The sequence below is a fragment of the Spea bombifrons genome, chromosome 9 (assembly GCF_027358695.1).
Source record: "Spea bombifrons isolate aSpeBom1 chromosome 9, aSpeBom1.2.pri, whole genome shotgun sequence".
Taxonomy (NCBI): domain Eukaryota; kingdom Metazoa; phylum Chordata; class Amphibia; order Anura; family Pelobatidae; genus Spea; species Spea bombifrons.
The window spans coordinates 28046686-28067249 of record NC_071095.1 but is presented as its reverse complement, the minus strand read 5'-3'; the positions used below and the strand labels follow the sequence as shown (position 1 = coordinate 28067249).

General features: G+C 44.8%; 1 protein-coding gene across 1 annotated transcript; it reads right to left on the bottom strand.

The window, feature by feature from the left end:
• Positions 1-18627, bottom strand: TAGLN2 (transgelin 2). Its single transcript, XM_053474760.1, has 5 exons — positions 18499-18627; positions 3451-3653; positions 2733-2898; positions 2534-2636; positions 1-948 (listed from the first exon to the last, which is right to left on the bottom strand). The coding sequence occupies exons 2-5, from the start codon at positions 3631-3633 to the stop codon at positions 807-809; spliced, it is 594 nt and encodes a 197-aa protein (XP_053330735.1). The 5' UTR covers positions 3634-3653; positions 18499-18627; the 3' UTR covers positions 1-806.
• Positions 18628-20564: the final 1937 nt, after the last annotated feature.

Sequence of the window (20564 nt, the reverse complement as noted above, 5' to 3'; positions counted from 1 at the left end):
TATAAACCTATTTTGGTCTTTATTTGGAAATGTATTCAGCATTTTATCACAAGAGCAGACAGCAGAGCCACAGAGTAGGCAGGTTCCACTTCAGCCACAAGGATTGCCACAGAAGGAGTATCTATAACATTCATTTCCCTTTGAGTGATTTTGTTCGTGTCGATATGACACACCACGGGATTTTTCACCAGCCACAGGAAAAACCAAACTATCAGTCCTTCAGACTTTGGTATAAAAGCCATTGAAATTTGGTCAAACATTTTGAGAAAAAAAAAAGTTAGACAGCTGAAGACAGCCTTGGAATGTTGAGGGATCTAAAAGGGTTCTGTAAAACAGAAGGGTTACATAAAGACAATGGTAAAGAAACACAAAGATGTCTGTGTGTAGGTTCCTCGGATAAGCAATAAAATCTAACCATATTTAAGACAGTAAATAGTGCTGTAAGACGCTTGGCATATTGAAAACATAACCACCAATTGAACATTGAAATACTTTACACAGGTGGTCTTGCTTTCCATCTCACATGTGCATCTCACAAAATGTGTATTTGTTTTTTTTTATGTGAAATATTGATTTTCCCTTGATGGCTTGACATTTAGTTTCTATCGGATTGGGTCATTGGTTTCTACTAATTTAGCAAAGTGGTGTGGAGCCTAAAGGCTGCATTTAGAATTGCAAAGCGTCCATTAAGGTGTTGCTCATAGGCATGGAAGAAAGAAGAAATCTGGGGGATAAAACGGAAGGAAGGAGGAGACGATTGAGTAATTTGTCACGCGTTCCGCCTGGGGCTCGTTGATGTTGTGCGGTCAGAGAATTTGTCTCGGCATGCCGTAGCCTGTCATTCCAGACTGTGATGCTCCTTTATTGGTTCCCATTTGAAGGCCAATCACACTCTGTCCTTCTTTTAACTTGTCCCGGGAAAAATCACGCTTGTTCTCTTGAGACTTCCTGCAAACATCAAAGGAAAGGCGTAAGCAAAATAAACGTTATGTTACGTGTCCAAAGAAATGCTTGAGCAGATCCAGGTTAGGGTGAGTTGAGTGATGGGTATGAATCTTGTTGGCCTTTAACTCATCGGCAACCATTCCAGAGGATGGTACTTAAACAAGGGGTCGAGGCCTCCAAGGCATAATTCTGTATGTATTATAGTGTGTATATATGTGTGTGTATGTATGTATATATATGTATATGTATATATATATATATATATATATATATATATATATATTTTCAGATCGATAGTGGGCTGCATTCTGAGTATTCGTTTACAGCAAGTTTGTATGTTGGGGTATTAGCCTTTATTGAAGGCTATATGTGCTATAATATCTGGCAATCCTACAACCCAAAAGGAGAGCCGATGTATATGTAAACATAATAAATAACAAACTGTTGGCTTACTCGGTTGCCGCTACCTGTACAATGTCCGTCCTAAGATAATTTCAAGTGTTTAGTGAACATCGTATGTGTTTAAAAACCTTGATGTTCTCTGAAGTTAAAAGGTCATCTCATTAGGGGTGAACGTATGTAGTGCCTTCTAAATAGACCCGCTATGATAGCCCAGTGGACAGTACCATGCTAGATTATACCGTATTGGCCCGAATATAGGCCGCACTTTTTACCCCCACTTTAAATCTTTAAAGTGGGGGTCCGGCCTATATTCGGGGTCTAGCGCCCGATGCCCGGGACATGCAGTTCCGGGCGCCGGGCAGGCAGCAGGGTTAGGATACAGATCCCCCGCAGAGGTGCAGGGGATCTGCATCCTACTCTCTGATACGCTCTGACAGCCTCCCCTGTCGGCACTTTCCACGGGGGGAGTGCCGGCACGGGATATTGTCTAAGCGCATCGTGTAGACTTTCACCAGCTGCGATGATGAACGTAAACGACCTCCGCTGCCGACATGTCTGCACGATGTGCTTTAACAATCTCCCTTGCCGGGTCTCCCCGCCCCCCCCCCCCCGTGGGAAGTTGTCTACGCGTATTGCTTAGGTGTCCCCTGCCGGCCCTGCAAGACACACGGGAGTCTTCTTTGGTAAGTCGTGGGGGGGGGGGCACATCTTGGGGGCAGAGTGGCAGCATATCTCGGGGGGGCAGAGTGGCGGTATATATCGGGTGGAGGGCAGAGTGGCAGCATATCTCGGGTGGAGGGCAGAGTGGCAGCATATCTCGGGGGGGGCAGAGTGGCAGCAGATCTATTCTCCCTTTTTTTTTAACTAAGAAAATTTTTTCCTTAGAAAAGCACCTAACTTTTAGGGTGCGGCCTATATTTGGGTGCGGCCTATATATCCGAGCCAATACGGTAATTCTCATGTTTTCATTCCCTTCATGCAATATTAGTAGTTGGTTGTGAGAACTTCATTTGCTTAAAAGGTTTGCATCCCTGGAAACCGATTTCATTAAAAAGGAGGCATGTTAATACGTGGCTATTCCCGCCTTGTATATGGCAGCCTGAGAGCCGGTTGGGTCAGAGTAGGCTGCCTTGGGAAGCCCGCACAAAATGTCTTTGTTACACTGACATATTTAAATGATACTTACTTGGGGAACCAGAGGGGGTCTCCTTGAAAAAACCCATCTTGTTTGGTAACAGCGAGACTCCCTAAATTCATCAGTGTCCTCTGGACGCTAGCCAAATCCTTAGCTGCGGAAACACATTAAACATTTATATTAGAACAAGTGATTCTCCTGGTGGGTCGGGTTCTAGTTTTCGTATGGCTTTTTTTTCCCCCCTCTGTACCTTCCCACAAGTCAACTGTTTGGAAGAGGTCAGTAGCTGGAACACCATATCGCTCGCATGCCTTCAGGAACTGAGAGATTTGCTCCATCTGTTTGAATGCCATTCCCGACTTTTGCACCTTTGCCACGGAGTTGGGGGCGAGAGAGTTGATGAGATTAGAAAGGACCTAAAAGGACAACAGAAGATCTGTGAAGAAACTGCAGACACTGGAATCATGAAAACTCTGTCACATCATGAGGAAGACGGCCCCAAAATATTTACAATTGTTTGCAGCCGTCGTGTCCCGTTATATGTATTCCAGTTAATGGCTGCGATTAATCTTTTAAACAAACCCTCATATTTTCTTTTTATTTCAGACCCTTCTTTTTTTTTAAATAAAGTAAGACTGGCTTCTCGTTTGTTTTAATTGTGAGTGGAGTCATCGATTTTGATTTTTTTTTTTACATTTACATTTTAAGGATTTTCTTTACTGGCCAAGTATGCCTTACTCTTCTCCTAATCTGATGACCACCTGTGAACCTCAGCATTAAAGTTAAAATTAGTGCAAGCCTTGTTTGTTGAGATTTTTAGATCTCTCTACTGGGCCAATTCATTAAAATCTAAAGAAAAGGTAATGTTTTCTATAGAATAGGAGGGGTTATTTCACAAGGCCCTTTTGACCACTTGAGCCTAAGGGTTCTTGCCGTGTTCCTTGGCAATTAACCAGCGAAGTACTCACAGTGCCGTCTTTGAGCCAGCTGCTGAAGGCTGCTTTGCCTGGAGCTTCGGGTTCACCGCTTTGCGGCCCACACTGTGCGATGATCCATTTGACGAGGATGTTCTCAAGTTCTGGATCGTACTTCTGATCGATCTTCATCTGCACTTCTCTGCTCAACCCATATGAAGGTCCCTTGTTTGCCATCTTGGTTGGTTATTGTCTCTCTGCATTAGTGAAATAAGAATTAAATGTTAAAATTGACGTGTATATTCTAAAATGGAACACGCACGTGTACACAAATCAAAACAGAGTCTGCTGGTCTGGGGAAATCCAGTCTCTGATCTCCATTCTAAGGTCGAGAACAGCTTTTTCTTATTGAGGTCAAATAACATCAATTACTTTTTCCAACAATGGACAAGTAGAGGTCCACACAAACCACAGACTCTACATCGTGATATTATAAGTGTGTGCCTGTTTGCAATAAGCTTTATCCCTGATACAGAGACACAACTCTAATATTGCAACAGTTTGCAGCCAACAAACACAACAACAGGAGTTGAACTCCCGACTGATGTGCTGTAATTGGACAGCCCTGAGCTACGGTGCGGAAAACATTCTCCTAGCAAAGCACCGTACATGAAACCCTCTTGAATGGCTGACCTTGTGCACATCTGCACTTTAAACGCACGGAAATTGTGCACATACAGGAACACCCGTAACACTTCCTGTTTGCATTACACGGAAGCTGTGAAATTCAGATACTGCTAAACACACAGGCTCCCGAGGAAGAGCTTTAAATCACTTGAGAAACAACCTCATGATCTACTAGGAAGGAATTGTAACTGGATTTTTAAACTTCACGTTTACACCAGGAAAATATATCTGATGCGGTATCTGGATACATTCATCTTTTTGCTATCACGGTGACACATCCCTGGTTGATGGTTTAGTATTGCATAGTACAATCTGTATTGTTTGCAAAGCCCGTTCTTGCATTTATGTTACCAAGTTTAGTAGTTCTGCTTGACTTTTGGAAACTAGTCCAAATATCTGCTTCTTCGTTGCATGGTAAAAAAAAAAATGTTTTGGGCGCTTTAACTCCAAACGACAAAGCATCCTCTGGAATATCTACTTTACAGGAAAACTATACAGTTTTAATCTAGGCCTGCGGGTCACTTTTTCCGTTGGCGCCCATGATTTTATAAACCATACTTCTGTCTCGATTACCCCCGACTCGGTCTTCCTTTATTACCCCATTATGACTCGGAAACAAGTCTATTGCACATAGTTCTATAACAAGCGATTATGTGGATTTATTCAAAGTATACAGCTGCGTTGTTGCCGTTCTACACTGATGCTGCAGCAGTTGAGTCCGTAAAACAGATTTGAGAACACCAAAAAGATTATTTTTAGAACGATAAATGCTTCCAAAAGCCGTGCAGGTCTTGAACCTTGGGGGAAAAACAAGGAATATAGAGACATTGTCATTTCCCCGATGTCCCTCCTTGGAGATTTCACAGTACTTTTCCACTACTCCTTCGGAAGCCAGCCAGTATTTTTATCTGGTAAGCGAGACTGTTGCTTAGACGCTGAGCCCGTCTAAACATGCCTGGCTCCTCTGTGTGATGATTTTTTTTACAACAAGCGCCATCGTCCTTTTGTGTGAAACCGAAAACCTTTATTTTCAAAAAACATTCTTAACTCTCCCTTTGAGAAGACTCCGCAAACTAACATGATATTGAGGTCTCACTCGATTGGTAGAACTCTTTTCGTGTCGGGGGTTCTCTGCCTATACTACGCTTGAAAATTTTTTTTTTACAGAGGCTGTCCTAACAGATTAGAGCAGATAGTGTCCTTTTTAATATCCCATTTATAACGACAGCCCTTGGCCTCCTCCCTGTTCAGCTCACACTCTGCCCAAATGGGTGTGAATACTGCCGACGCTCGTGTGAACAGCAAACATAGGCATACCCAGATAACATACAGAGAGAGGGCGTCCAAAGTACCTGATTTTCCACAGGAATGGGGTTTGTGTTTGGCCTCCACTGGGAACCAGAGAAAGGCTCAACCCTGACCATGTCAATGATCCTAGTGCGTCCTGGTAAACCGTGTGTTAATGTGGACATGCCTGCCCATTGTCCCATGTATTAAGTAGCAGACACATGGGACATGCCACCCATTAATTGTTGGCAAGAACTTTCAGTATTGGGATCAGGCCAGCTGTCTGATATCGTTGCCCCGTTTAGGGGTTAACAGATCATAATTATTTAAGGAAGAAGTATCCATCTGTCTCAGGCTGTCTGTTTATTTTAATGCTGCGTACTTCTGATTTTGTATTTATAGTAAACAAGAATGCTACGCATCGACAGCCACGTCTGAACACAATCAGCTTGTTTACCGTGTATCTTTTGTTGGACGAATCTCAAATTCCACGTTTGTTAAACAATTATTATTCAGTGTAACTAGAAAACAGGAACAGAACTTTGCATTCCATCCTACTACTTATTATACACGTTGGCGAGGTATTTTATTTGTTCATGTTGGTTTATAGGTGGCGTTCCGAGACGGGCATTTAACTGACAAACCTCGACTGAGCCGCGTGGGGCCACCTCAACGCAATTTCTAAGACTTGGGGGCATCATCGCTTCTCATCTGTTTCGCTAATGGTCACTTTTCATTTTATAGTTTTCCTTTTTGTATTAATACAAAAGTGTTTCTTCTCTAAATCTTTAACTTTGATATGGAGTGATGCAAAACAATCCCAAGATGATTTGATCCGTCATAAAAAGATGGGGGAATCAAGAAAATCTGAAATGGTGAAGACACCAAGCTCAGCAGACAGCCCAGCGATGGGAAGCCCACGATACTTTTTATATGTATCGGCAAACTTAGAAGAGCATTCGATTAAATCTGCTTCACATAAAGGAAAGAAAACTCCATCTTCAAAATCAGAAGAGAGGATGGAAGCCAAGTGTGGAAAGTGGTAACTGATACTGAAACGAAGCGATGATAATCGCTTGGTTTTCATGCAAATTGCCCATAGCTCAGAGCTTGGGTTATGGCCATTGAACACTGAGGCGCTTGCGTTATTGTATCGGGAAGAAGTTTGTTTTTGGAGTCCTGAAGAACGTTCATGTGACCACGTATAGTTTGGCAGGCAGACGCTGACCAAACTACAGGCCCCTCTGGAGCTAAAGGAGCTTCAAAGTGGGAGCGAAGTCCTTTTGGCTTCCCAGGTACAGATCAAATGCTTAAGAACTGAAGATTTTGGCAGGGCAGGGAAGCAGGAAGTCTGGGAATTTTCGAGATATGAGATGAAGTTACAAATTTCATGAATTACCGGGCGGATAAAACGTCCTGGTTCCTGCTCGAACACGCCAGAAGGAAAATATTAAGTGAGAAGAGATTCCAAATGGAACAGAAGAGAGAGAAAGATTCCCTGACTTGTTCCGCACTGAGATTTTGCTCATCAGACCAGTGACGTGTAAGATGTTTTTACCCCGGTGTTATTAATGGCTTCTGGACTGAACGTGGGAAAAGAAAAGTCAAAAGCTCTACTGTAACACCCCTAGTAATGACCCCACTAACTAGATGTTGGGCTATTACTATGGCAACCTTGAAACACAGCCTGCTCTGTGTGATTTCACTATGGCGACGATGTAACCATAGAGAGCATTGCGGTTAGAATCCAGAACTGAGACCATGTGAAGATATGAGGGGAAAACCACAACGTGTGCGCTCTTTCAATGGCAGCACCACAACATTTTTATTTTATTTTTTTAAGGGAAACTAAACAGCTGCCAAATTAATTTAAAAAGTCCTCAAAATAGTGAAAATAATTTGACTTTTTTTATATAATTTAAATATATATTTTTTATAAATTATGCTTTAAAAATAGGGGCCCTGCTTCTTTTGAACTCCGGGCAGATCGCTTTACATTGGCCCCACAAACTCTAAACGAGGATAGTGTTCACCAAAATAAGTAAATTTTTGTTCTAACCTTAATTCAACGTAACCTGTCATGATGATGGCGGCGGCGGCGGCATACATCGCGCTGGAGAAAGAGTAGATAAAACCAAGGCTGGGCCAAAAAAATCAATAATTACTCCAAGTTTCAGGTGTTGGTTTTATCGTGGGTTTTCCGCGTCCTTCACTGTAAATCTTTAACCCAATTTGAGTTTTGTTAGACCAGTCTATTCGCCGAAGCTGCGCTGTCGGTAATCCCATCTCATAGGAATGTCTCATTTTCTAGCTTTTAGATGTGTTCTTGGTTCTGGAAGTCATCTTCGCCCGGAAAATGCTATGTTCCGAGTGGGACTACTGTACCTTTCATGACATCATAAGTTCCCATCTAGCCAACATTTGGTACTTTATCGCTGACAACCATGAAAATGTATTCTGAGTTATCCCTGCGGTCTCTATGAATAACAAACGGATGTGTCCCTGGGGAAATCTCCAGGGATATTTCAAAGACTCTTCTACTCCCGGAGAAGTCAGTTCTCCACAAGTTAAATTTCCATCGTAAAATTACGGTTCCCGTGCCGGGCCTCTAACTGCTGTTTCCTAACAATTCCTAGAACCACATCTTTTCTGGCAGAAACCATGCGCAACAGACAGGCTCCGGGAATCACTGTTGTGCATTCAACGCCGGAAGGGGTCCATTTTTAAAAGCTTTCTGTAGCCGTATTAGTCCAGAATAATGTGCAATAACAGAATGCTGCGTTTGTCATTCCAAAATACGGTTAGTCCAATAAAAAAAGATATTAGAAGATTCTGCAACTTTTTGTTCTGTATCTAAAAAGTGTTGGTAAAGATAATTGGGAGGCCGATGACTAGGGTTGCTAGGTAACCATCTAGCTTTGGGAACCCTAAATGGAACAATAGGACTGGATTCTTACTGGGCTCCTTTTAATAGGCCAAGTGTGATCATGTGTGGGACAGGTCTGGGTGCCATACATCCCATGTTTCCCCGTTTAATGGAACTGGTTACCCTTTCCTCCCCTGATGCCCCTCTTTTATAGGAGCTCCGAAACAACGAGAAATTGCTTTATAAAACTGTGTAAATAAAAATCCACACAAATGCCCGACAATAGGGGACAAAGTCACACTGGTCTTAGTAAAGCACCATCCCTAAACGGATGGGTGAGCTGAATAATACCCCTTATACCAGCAATTTCCCCAAATCTCTTGCCCGCTGGCCCATAATGGCCCTGATGATTATTTAAAACCCGAACGTTTCTAAACTAACATTTGGTTCTGGATTTCTCTTGGAATGCACTTCATCGTGCAAATGCAGAAAGAGATAACATGACATTGTTAGGTTTAGGTTTCTGAATAAAATGTAAACCTTGAAGGTCAGGCGACTGCTATTAGCCCCGATTCATGACATCTTGTTAACCGTGAGAGATGAGGCTTAGGAGGGAGGGTTTAATTGGAGGACAGTGATTAATGTAACAACGGCCGGGCACCTAACGTTTCTTCCATTTTTGGGAGAAAAAAAATCACATTCCTTGGTCTTTCCAGGAAAACTCTCACAAACCAGGAAAACTGGCAGATATTAATCATATTCTGGGTACAGAAGCCACATCTTACATGTTTATCTAGCACAAAGCAGGGGCCGCTATAGCACGAGTCATTTAGCCGGTGATAAATAGGGAGTTTAAACACTTCATATGGCAGCCGTCCAGGGTGCCCCAGAGCCGCAGCCTAGCCGATACTCTACAGGATACAGATGGAACCTATACAAACATCACAGCACTGATCTGTAAGGCCGCCAGTTGGTAGCACATGGGTAGACATTATGGCTACATCTTATCCAGCTGCGTTTGGACCCTGAGCCAATAACAATGACGAAACGGAGTAATAGCCCACACACTTCATACATAATGATTCATTACAGCTATTGGAGTTTGGAAGCTAATCTCAAGAGCTCAGTAAAATGAAACCATTCAGTGGGAATCTCTTAACGTCTGTGTGTGGGGGGGGGAATATTGTGCCCTCTTTTAGTATTACAAGTTAAAAAGGTAGGCAAGCCCAGTAGGACTCAAGAAAAGCCAAAGCGGAGACAATAATGCCGTCGCGGCGGACATTCTCTTGCTCGTTAATAACGACCCACAGCCTGCATCGAGGTGCTTAATAGCGCCACAGCCGGCAGAACCGTTGACATTTCTGGAAAGACGTAGATAATGTCCGCGGCATCCTGAGGGCAGGAGCTTTAAGTTACACTGAAAGCGAGCAAAGGCTTAGGTGGGCTAATAAGTTGGGTGCTGGGAATATAATGGTTCCAGACAACTTTCCGTCATTGCTTTCTCATCATTGGCTCTGCTCCTGATTTGGCTCCAAAGGTCAAGGCTAAAGCTGGAGATGGAAAACTCAGGACGATTGTTTCCCTCCCTGCATCAACCAGATCATTTTCTTCGCCCATAATTCCCCAAGAACATGAATTTACCCTCACTATGGAGCTATCAACCTCCACCCCCCAACACATGAGGTAGGCAACCCCTCAAGAATTTGTGAAATTTCTGGCATGGGGCCCGCCAGCTACTCTCACCCCATCCTTTAGCAAGAAGATAATCTTCCTCGAGAATTTCTGTGTGTCCAAATTTGGGAGTATTTCCATTGCGTTTGGAGAAATTCCAGTCTCTGCTTCCTAAGCAATTTTGTCAGATTTTTGTGGGCAGAGACGGTAAATTAATAGTAGCTTGGAGTTGTATTTCATATCTGTCATCTCTCCCAGAAATGATGTATGGAGGGCCTGGAATCTGTGTATGTGTGTGTGCATGGAAGTTTGTTTTACATCCATCCAACTCAATGAGTTAAAACCTTTATTCTGAAATTGACTGTTTGCTACGGGGTGCAAGATTTCACTGTTTGGACTTCAGGCTTGCTCTGTAATTATTTCACACGTTAAAGGACATTTTTTGGAGTTCTAGAGTTAGAACTTTGATTTTTCAATAAATCATCAAATATATATATATACCCCCAACAGTCCCTTAACTGGGACCATGCAGACTCTGACGACCCTGGGGGTTGGTTTTTAAAGGCTGAGCACCAAAACTAATGCTAATTACCAAAACAGCACAACGTACGATAGTTTCATTGGGGGCAGCCCTGAGGATTCTGGGTAACCATGTGCGAAACGCTCTTACAGTGAGAACAGATGGGCTCTTTGTTTAAAGGACACATGGAAAATCGCATTGTGTGTGTGTGGGTTCCTCTGAATCTCCAAGTGATATGTGTCATTAACCCGATAATTGTCAACACGGCCGACGTGTCCCCAGCACGCAGGAAATATTTACTTAGATCGTTTAAGAGCCTTGCTCTTTGAACGTGATGGAGGGTAACGGGGAGCTGTCCGCCATCACCACAGCGTTAGGGCCGTTTCAGGAGGATTTCATGTTGATTTGACCAAGATTGAAAGATTCCTAACTAGGTCGATAGCAGGGCTTTCAAAATCGTATTAGGGCTCCTTTAATTAACCCAACCGTGCGTTACTAAGGACGGGGTTAAAGATTATCCGAAAAGAGATTTTTCCTGTAGCCCATAAGAAGCCAGGGATCCCTGATTCCCCCCACCCCGTATAATGACATAAGCCATCTCAAAGTTGTCTCGAGTACCTCGTATCTGTTAATGCAGTGGATGTTGAGGTGTGACTACCATAAGTCACCGCTCCCGTTTGGCTTGGCGTAGGTTGAGTGGGGATTAAGCTTCAGTTGGAGAGTAACCCTTTGGCTAACCCACTCCAAATGCTGGCTAATTCCCTCCTAATGTAGCAATCGAACTGTCCCCGCTGCACAACCTCCAGTCCTTGAGGGCCGCAATCGGTACAGGAATTTAAGTAAGATGCCTGCGCTCAAAGTGGAATATCCAAAAGTCGTTGCATTATGTGGCCCTTGAAGGTTGGAGTTGAGCGGCCCTGCTCTGTCATGTAGAAAGTAAGTGGTGACTTCATTTTGCGGGCGAGGGCGTGCCGGGTGAGCTCACCACTTGGTAACATGTCCCGTCATATCCACAAACCGCATTTACAGAACAATGGAAAGGGCTTTAATGAGGTGGTGAAAGGCAACATCTGCTCAGACGAGTTTAGTGATAATCCCCCCGCTGTTTTGTCTCGCTAATGCCTTTAATGTGTTTATTTGCATCCAGCTGACATCAATCATTACGGTTTTAATATCAAGGACCCATTTACAGCATGCCAGCCAGCAACCCCTGACGACATCTAAAAGGGTTTTCAAGAGGCTCAGATTATCAGATCATTTTCCGGTGTTTGTTCGCCGTTTGATGTCACGGCTTTAGATGGAAATAATTTTCCGTATCTATTTAATACGATCTTCTGGAGCTTTATGTGACTTTTTAGCTGAAAATGTTCTTGTTCAGGATAAAAAAAAAAAAATGTGCGCATTCATATATTGTACTGAACTTTTACACACTGCGTTTTATTTTTTCCAGGACGCTAAAGCAGCTCCTTCCTTTGTTTATCTTGATTTACGGCATTCTCAAGGTAAGCAGTTACGCATATATTGGTAAATGTTACTTCTGCATTAGTGTGTTTATAACCTGGGTTGCATTTACAAGGTTTATCCCTATAGAAAAACAACCCCAAAGAATGTAATAGAAACTGTGGCAAAAAAAATCACATGTTTGTACGAGTTACAAAGTGACACACTGGCCCAATGCCTATACCAATACAGTATCACCTGGGTAAGGAAAAAGCACCCTGACCCAACATAAAACATGCTATTCTAATGAGCTAGAATCAAAAAAAAATCTTAATTTAGTGGGACTAGAGATTTAAAGATGTCGGAATTGTGTCCATTAGTTAAATGCATAGTCAAAAACACCATCATGTCCCAAACGTTTTGGCTTAGTTACCCAGCTTGGAATGTTTGGGATCATCTGGAAGCCCCTGCACGTTGGCCACACAATTCAAGTCTGTGGTCTAGGTGGGGTATGTATGAGGCTTATCACTGGACCAAGTCCAAATGTGTTGGGTCACCGTGTTTTAAAACCTAGAACTAAGAGTATCCTGTCTAAGAAGATCTGTGTTCTAGATTGTGCGACCAAGGAGACAAGCAGAGCGGTGTAGTCATCTTCCATTGGCTAACCAGAACTATGATGGCCACTAAAAGGCATCACTAACGGCAAAGTGCGCTTTCCAGTAGAAATAGACGCCCCTACAGTAGAAAAGGGTTCCTGCTGTTTGCAGCCCCTAAGTCATAATACAGGATCAAGCTTCTGACAGGACTGGCGTCCCAAACATCTTAGAAATTCAATTAGAGGGTTTCTCATTAACAGTCAAGGGGCTAAGCCGTCTACCCCTGAGAAAGAGCCAACCGGATCATTTTGGGCAGGCAACCATATCATTTCATCCAACAGCTTCTGAAGGAAAGGACTTCAGCGCCAAAAAGAAACAAAAAAGATTATTTTTAATACCTTAAAAAAAGGCATAGTACGAAATTTATTGGCTCATTAAACTTTAGAGGTTGCTAATAATAAAACCTTGCGAGAAAGTGGTATTAGGCATCCATAAAGAGGCTTTATTGTACAGATGAAAGCCAATAGCAGCTCAGATCAACCCCCCCTCGAGTAACAAGTAACCACAATAAATTAACATGTGACAAGACAAAAATGGAGATACTCAATCCACACACACACGTACACACACACACGCATACATTAGAGAATTGGTTCCCATAGTAAATTAGTTGGATGTAATTTGGAGGTTTAAAGGCAACAGCTATAAATTATTTTAGCCCCTGGGTGTCTTGGCATGTATGAGGGTGGTTCAGCGATCCAGGCGTGCCGGGACACCCTCTTAATCCGGATTAGGAAAAATGTATGTTGTTTAGAGATGTGATCATTTCTACGGCAAGAACGGCCATTTTGGGCTGTAACATTGTGAAGAAAGGTTTACTGTACCCCCTTGATATCCTAGCTGTGGCCATCCCACCCTAGGAAACATTATCTTTAAATGTATTAACCCTTGCATATCTGTATAACTTCCCAGCAAGCCCCTGGAGCTTCTCCCTGATTGGCTGATCGATTTCAAATTTAAGACAAGTTTTCACATTTTAGTTAAATCTAAAGGTTTATATAGTCATAGCGGGAAACATTCAGCTTGTTACTACAGACTAATAAGTCACAGAAACATAGAATCTGCAGGCAGATCAGCCTCGTTCGGCCCACCCGGTCTATCCACCCGGTCTATCCACTCGGTCTATCCACTTTTCCCACCCTCTCAGTAAAGTAAAAATTCCTTCCATTCCATCTCACTCTCTGACCCCCTAGATTTTGGCCCTTTGTTGTAACTTTTCTCCTTTTCTTTTCTCCATCCTGTCCTTTATTAAATCCCTTTATGTATTTAAATTTCTCTCCTCTCCCATCCCCTCTTTTCTCTTCTCTCCCATCCCCTCTTCTCGCTCTCTCCTCTCCCATCCCCTCTTCTCGCTCTCTCCTCTCCCATCCCCTCTTCTTGCTCTCTCCTCTCCCATCCCCTCTTCTTGCTCTCTCCTCTCCCATCCCCTCTTCTCGCTCTCTCCTCTCCCATCCCCTCTTCTCTCTCTCTCCTCTTCCCATCCCCTCTTCTCTCCGGTAGTCATTGTGTTATGAAGTGGTTTTGTCAGTAGCAGAATGCCTTTCCATCTATTTTTTCTGAGATGTATGCCCTTTAAGTTCATGCTGGGATGGAGGTCACCTTTAATAAACTGGAATCTGATGGATATTCTAAAAGATTAGGGCGAGGCTGCTTAACGAAGGATATCTTTTTTATTTTTTTCTGAATAATTCTTTGCAGTTGCTTTTTCCTGCTCTGGCGAGCCGTAGAGAGAGCCGAGGCCAGTATAAATAAACACCCGTTAAGTGTTTTGTTATTCGCCTTTACAATCCTGCCACGAATGCGGCTTTTATTTTTTAAGGGGGTCTGAAGAGGTTTAAAGAGCATTTCTGCTTTAAAAAAGCTTCAGCACTCTTTGTTGGCCAAAGAAGTTTATTGCAGAAATAAAGGTGTGGAAAAGGCATGAATAGGTTAAGGAAATGTTCAGAGAGCTGGATAATGGGACAATTAGAGGGTAGGGATAATGTCTTGAAGGAATTGAGAAATGTTTGGGGCGGGCGGGCGTGCTGCGCATACAATTAGAATATTTTTAATGGGTTACCTGGTTGTTGAGAGCCGACTGGCCCCTGAGTAACACTTAAACCCCCCAACGTGCCAAAGAGGGGCACTTATATGTCAAGGGGCTTGGTTAGATGCAGGGCATTTCACATCCCCATGTCTTTCTGTCCCATTGCTGGGTATTTGGGTAACTGAGTTGGGCATTTAGAAGAAGAATAATGGGTTTTATTTATAAATCTGTTTCCTGCTGTTTCTATACACATTATTGGGGCTTTTAGGGCTGTAGGACCCTGCGATACCCTCATACCCAGCAAACATTCTCAGCTCCTAGAAAAGAGGGGCATCGGGTTAGGAAAGAGGGGCTTTGGGATTCGTTCGCATCTTGTATGGTAACTCATGGTTTAGTGAATAAACACGTATGTCTCTGTACCGTGTCCTGTCCTTGGAGACAAATCTTGATTTGCAGAGAACAGAGCAGCCTGGGTGCCAGTTTCTTATCCGCCTGGACATTAGGTTGAGAAAATCCGTTTCTGGATTATTACTCGGGGCATCAGAGTCCTTGTAATAGTAACGTCGGTGAGTCTTTAGGACGTCTCTAGTATGTTAACTCAATATGTTGCGAATGTTTCCGTGTTAGACGTATAATAATGGATTGTGAATCGAATATGCAGCTGCTCCAAAAATAAACTTCAAATCTAATTTTAGTATGCATTGAAGACCCCTTGGAGGGGGAAATAGGTATAAATTCCAAGAAAGAGACCCCCTGCTGTCTGGCCTTATCCCCTTCCCTCTCACAATCCCACCCTTCTCCCCTCCTGTCCGCTCTATTGAATAATTTCCAAGGAGAAACCCATTCATTGCGTCTCAGTCTGAGGAGGGTGTTAAGCCAACAATCACATACAAAAAGCCTCATTGTGCCCCACAGAGGGAAACCCCCACACCTTATCTCAAAGTAAAACACTTTCTTTGCATCTTTAAACAGACCGGGAGGAGATTAACTCAAAACCCTACACAATGTATGGAAACGAGCCCGACACCGGTACATACAGGCATATATATATATATAATATATATATATATATATATATATTACGCATTCTAACCCAGGACGGATCCTACAGAATATGGCCCCATTTGCCAAAGCCCACGCACCTGCGCTCCCTCTGAGGTGGTGAGCGGCCAGCTCTGAAACTGTTAAGAATAGACTTGTGCGCTAACCGCACCCTGACGTTCACACAGAAACGGACAATACTCCACCAAACACAACACACCGGGCTGTATTAAGAAATACCCATTCCAGGGCAAGGTCCAAAATGCGCAGCAGTCACTGTGGAAACCAACGCAATGTTTCTGCTGATTCCCCGGCACTTAGATTGCCCCAGAACAACATAATGCAACATTTTATTCATACGCTTTATTCAAACTGTATTTAAATCCTGGAGAGCTTGGTTAAGACCAGCAGCGCAGACAAGCGCCAAGACGTTTGCAGATGGCGTCCAACACGTAAACACGTATGTGCTAATGTGGCCCTTCGACAGGACAAAGCCAGATGCGCGCATGCAAAGTATACGTAAGGCTAACGTCCTGTTTAATAATTATGTTCTGTATATTGACACGCGCTCTGGGACCGAGTCTCCATCAATAATTCACCTATTGGGAGAAAGCGAACGCCAAGGGCTCACGGGGCGGCCGCCATGATAATGCTTAGAGCTGCTAGATGGGGATAAATAAATTCCCTGACCCCATTCGGACGTTAGCCCTTTATTTACACATCACACAGACCCTATTGCACTGACGCGCTGGTGGCGGCAGCCAAATGCTTCTAATAAATGTGACTTGTCATGGATGCATCTGTGTTCAAGCAGGGCTTCCAGCCATGAGACAGCATCACGATTGGGATTCTCAGGCATTAATAATTAATCTAGGATACCAATCCCATTCAAAACCTCAATGACTTACTACATGGAACATTTTGACTTTTTTTCCAGAAAGGGAAAAAAAACCGTACTGGGTGGCTGAGGGTGTTCGGTGGTGTAGTAGCAGCCAGCCATTTTCTATGTAGGATGACTGGTGTGTCGTATGATATAAGGGTGGGATAAGGTGTAGCTTATTCTGGAGAAACCCTTTCCCTTTATAGTTTATATACTCAAAACACAGGGGGCAGCGGAACCAATCACCCTCTTAATGATAACAAAACCCCCCCTTTAGGTTTCCTTGGAAATGTAAAAGAGTCACGGTTGCCGTTTAATTTAGCATTGTCTCATTTTTAGTAATCCAACGTATGAATATTCCTGAACATCCCGCCCTATCCGCCATTGGCCTCTGTCCCAAAATCAGATGTGAGAATTGTTTGCCGTCTTAGCAGGGAGGCTGATAACTTGGCCGGGGGCCGGAGACAGCCTGACAACCGAGCAACAGTGCAGACGAAGACCCAGCTGGATCTAACCGTGTAAATCCTACTTTAATACAGACTGCCGGCCGTGTCTAACCACTGTATCAATGAACTTTTCCCTGTCGTATTCTGCCATAAAACCATCGTCTCAGTTGGTTCAAGGACACGTTATACAGTTCCACGAGCCTCGCCCTTATAGGTCCTTATAGCCTTCTGTAGCCCCCCCCCCCCCGCAGAGATTATTGGGTCAAAGCCTGATACGCAGGGAAGATTAGAAGGGAGCCTCACCAAACATGCAATCGCCGCCCGAAATATGGGGTTATATATCTGGGGTTATTACGCAACATGGCCATTGGCTCGTAATATAAGACAGATAAAGCATGCGTTCTATACAGAACCTTATCATAGTAACCGTTAGTGATCCTAAATTCTAACCCCTACTGGAAAAAAAAGAGAGATCCAAAAAATCTCTCTTTTCAGGATTAAGGGGGAGGAGATGGCTGTTGGCCACCATGTGTACGCACATTCCAAAAATACCTACGTAACGGCATGGGGGTGTTTCAGACCCTGATAAGACTGTGATAAACATCCCGCATACACCCGTCTCACAAAAGCATTCTCACTGTAATTACTACCTTCTATATACATAGCACCAACCGACTCACGAGAGCTTACAATCCAAGACCCCAATCCTTGCCAAAAAGCAGTATCTTTTCAATCATTCAATAGACCGAGGGATATACATAATGCCTGTATTCAGACATAGCACTGTGTAGAGTGTGCACAGTGCTGTACCCGGAACACCTCACCCTGCCCTGAAGGAAGTCTGCTAGCTACTTAACACTCTGTGAATTCAGGTGACTCTCCCCAGGTTATACCCAAGAATCGAACCTTCAGCCGAAGCATCACCCTGATGGGGTTAGGATCCCTGATCACCCTGACGGGGTTGGGATCCCTGATCACCCTGACGGGGTTGGGATCCCTGATCACCCTGACGGGGTTGGGATCCCTGATCACCCTGATGGGGTTAGGATCCCTGATCATCCTGACGGGGTTAGGATCCCTGATCACTCTGATGGGGTTAGGTTCCTGTACTGGAGAGCTTCTTAACCCGCAGCCAACAGAAGCCTTCAAAGGGTGAAGAAGAACTCCAGTACCTATTCAATATCAGAAGATTCTGGTGTCCTCTATATTAACCACGTCTCGTCGGAGGGCACGCAAGTCCTTGGCATTAGGGGTATTAGGGGTACATGCTGGAGAAACCTGCTACTGGAGCTGTTTGCTTAGTGAATACACCAGGGCTCACGGGTGAAAAGTAATCTCCCTCGTGTCTTTTCGTTGAGTAAATGCATAGGCCAGGCGTTTGCACAATCGTGGCTGGAAACATGAAAGTCATCTACGCTCACATTAACCAAGAGGACTTTGACTTACTTAGTGGAAGACGCCTTTAAGTTATTTAAACAGCTGGAATAATGGATGGAAACAAAGTAACCGAGCAGATTGTACGTTTCTGCTGTGACGGTGAAAGCTGTACAGAGTAAAATGTCAGAGCGGGATAAAGTCTTACCTTATTCAGTGCGGAGCTGCAGGAAGCAAGACTGGAGCGGCTCTCTCTCTCTGACTGTCTCTACTCTCTCAGTCCTGCCCCCAAAAGAAACATGAAGTAATGATGTCATTCTAATCAAAAGGGTGTGGGTGGACACACACACTCACACACACACACACACACGAGCGCGCACACAAAGGACAAGAATTCCTTCCTGTGATTCCACCTCTCTGACGTCTCCGTCTCTGCAGATGTTCATTTGTCAAGTCTCCTCTATTAGAATTTTTGTTAAAAAGAAAGTATTTTTAGCACGGTGTACATTCCGCCCAGGAATGAATGGAACACAATGTGTGTTTTGTATCATTTTGATTAACTTTTTTTTTTACATTTCACCCGCATTTGTCGGAGTGGTTTGTAACTGGATTTAAGAGAGAGGAGCACTGAACCTGGTTAAAACATTCCTGCCAGACACTTTATTTTTTTTTAGGTTGATGCCCAGGGATGGCTTACGTTCCAAGCCCCATAGGGGTATTTTCCTAGGACTTGATCCAGGGGGTAGAGATGTAGCCAGTTCTCCAGGGAATGCTTAATTGTCATGTGACACAAAGGCATGCACCTATAGGCTGTTGCCATAGACAATGAAACATTTGTGCCCAATTGCTGGGTATTTGTGTAACCGAGTGGGGCATTTAGAAGAAGATTAATGGGGTTTTATTTAGGGCTGAAACAACGAATCGATAAAATCGATAATAATCGATAACGGAAATCGTTGTCGACGATTTCCGTTATCGATTAATCGAGTGATCGATTCGTTGTTGGAGCACTCGGCTCCTTTTACTTACCTCCGCGAGCGTTCCCCGCTTCTGCTACACGCTCTGCAGTCTCCGCCTTCTTTTAACTACGTGACGGATGTGACGCGTTCCGGAGGTAAGTATTCTTCATGTCTATGTGCACAGATCGCACAGAGCCACTCGCACAGAGCGAATCGCTCTGTGCGAATGGAGCCACTCGCACAGAGCGATTCGCTCTGTGCGAATGGAGCCACTCGCACAGAGCGATTCGCTCTGTGCGAGTGGCTCCACTCGCACAGAGCGGTTCGCTCTGTGCGAGTGGCTCCATTCGCACAGAGCGGTTCGCTCTGTGCGAGTGGCTCCATTCGCACAGAGCGATTCGCGGGGGTGGGGGTCCACGGCGGGGTGGGGGTGGGGTTTCAGGGGATGCAGGGCAGGGTGTGAGTGGGGGTGCAGGGCAGGAGACTGGGTGCAGGGCAGAGTGGGGGTGGGGATGCAGGGTGTGAGTGTGGGTGCAGGGCAGAGTGGGAGACTGGGTGCAGGGCAGAGTGGGGGTGGGGATGCAGGGCAGGGTGTGAGTGTGGGTGCAGGGCAGAGTGGGTGCAGGGCAGAGTGTGGGGGCAGGGCTGGGTGCAGGGCAGAGTTGGAGACTGGGTGCAGGGGCAGAGTGGGGGTGGGGATGCAGGGCAGGGTGTGAGTGTGGGTGCAGGGCAGAGTGGGTGCAGGGCAGAGTGTGGGGGCAGGGCTGGGTGCAGGGCAGAGTTGGAGACTGGGTGCAGGGGCAGAGTGGGGGTGGGGATGCAGGGCAGGGTGTGAGTGTGGGTGCAGGGCAGAGTGGGTGCAGGGCAGAGTGTGGGGGCAGGGCTGGGTGCAGGGCAGAGTTGGAGACTGGGTGCAGGGGCACAGTGCAAAGTGCTGGGTGCAAAGTGCCAGTGCTGGGTGCAAAGTGCCAGGGCTGGCTGCAAAGTGCCAGGGCTGGGTGCAAAGTGCTGGGTGCAAAGTGCCAGGGCTGGGGCAAAGTGCTGGGTGCAAAGTGCTGAGTACAAAGTGCTGGGTGCAAAGTGCCAGGGCTGGGTGCAAAGTGCTGGTGCAAAGTGCTGAGTGCTGGGTGCAAAGTGCTGGATGCAAAGTGCCAGGGCTGGGGCAAAGTGCTGGGTGCAAAGTGCTGGGTGCAAAGTGCCAGGGCTGGGTGCAAAGTGCTGGGGGCAAAGTGCTGGGTGGAAAGTGCAAAGTGCTGGGGCAAAGTGCTGGGTGCAAAGTGCTGGGTGCAAAGTGCCAGGGCTGGGGCAAAGTTTC

Excerpts from the sequence above, each read along its gene's own strand:
- TAGLN2 (XM_053474760.1), bottom strand. The coding sequence starts at position 3,633 with ATGGCAAACAAGGGACCTTCATATGGGTTGAGCAGAGAAGTGCAGATG. Across the intron at positions 2,637-2,732 it reads AACAGTTGACTTGTGGGAAG|CTAAGGATTTGGCTAGCGTC; the intron begins GTACAGAGGGGG and ends GTGTTTCCGCAG. Across the intron at positions 949-2,533 it reads GACCCCCTCTGGTTCCCCAA|GAAGTCTCAAGAGAACAAGC; the intron begins GTAAGTATCATT and ends TGATGTTTGCAG.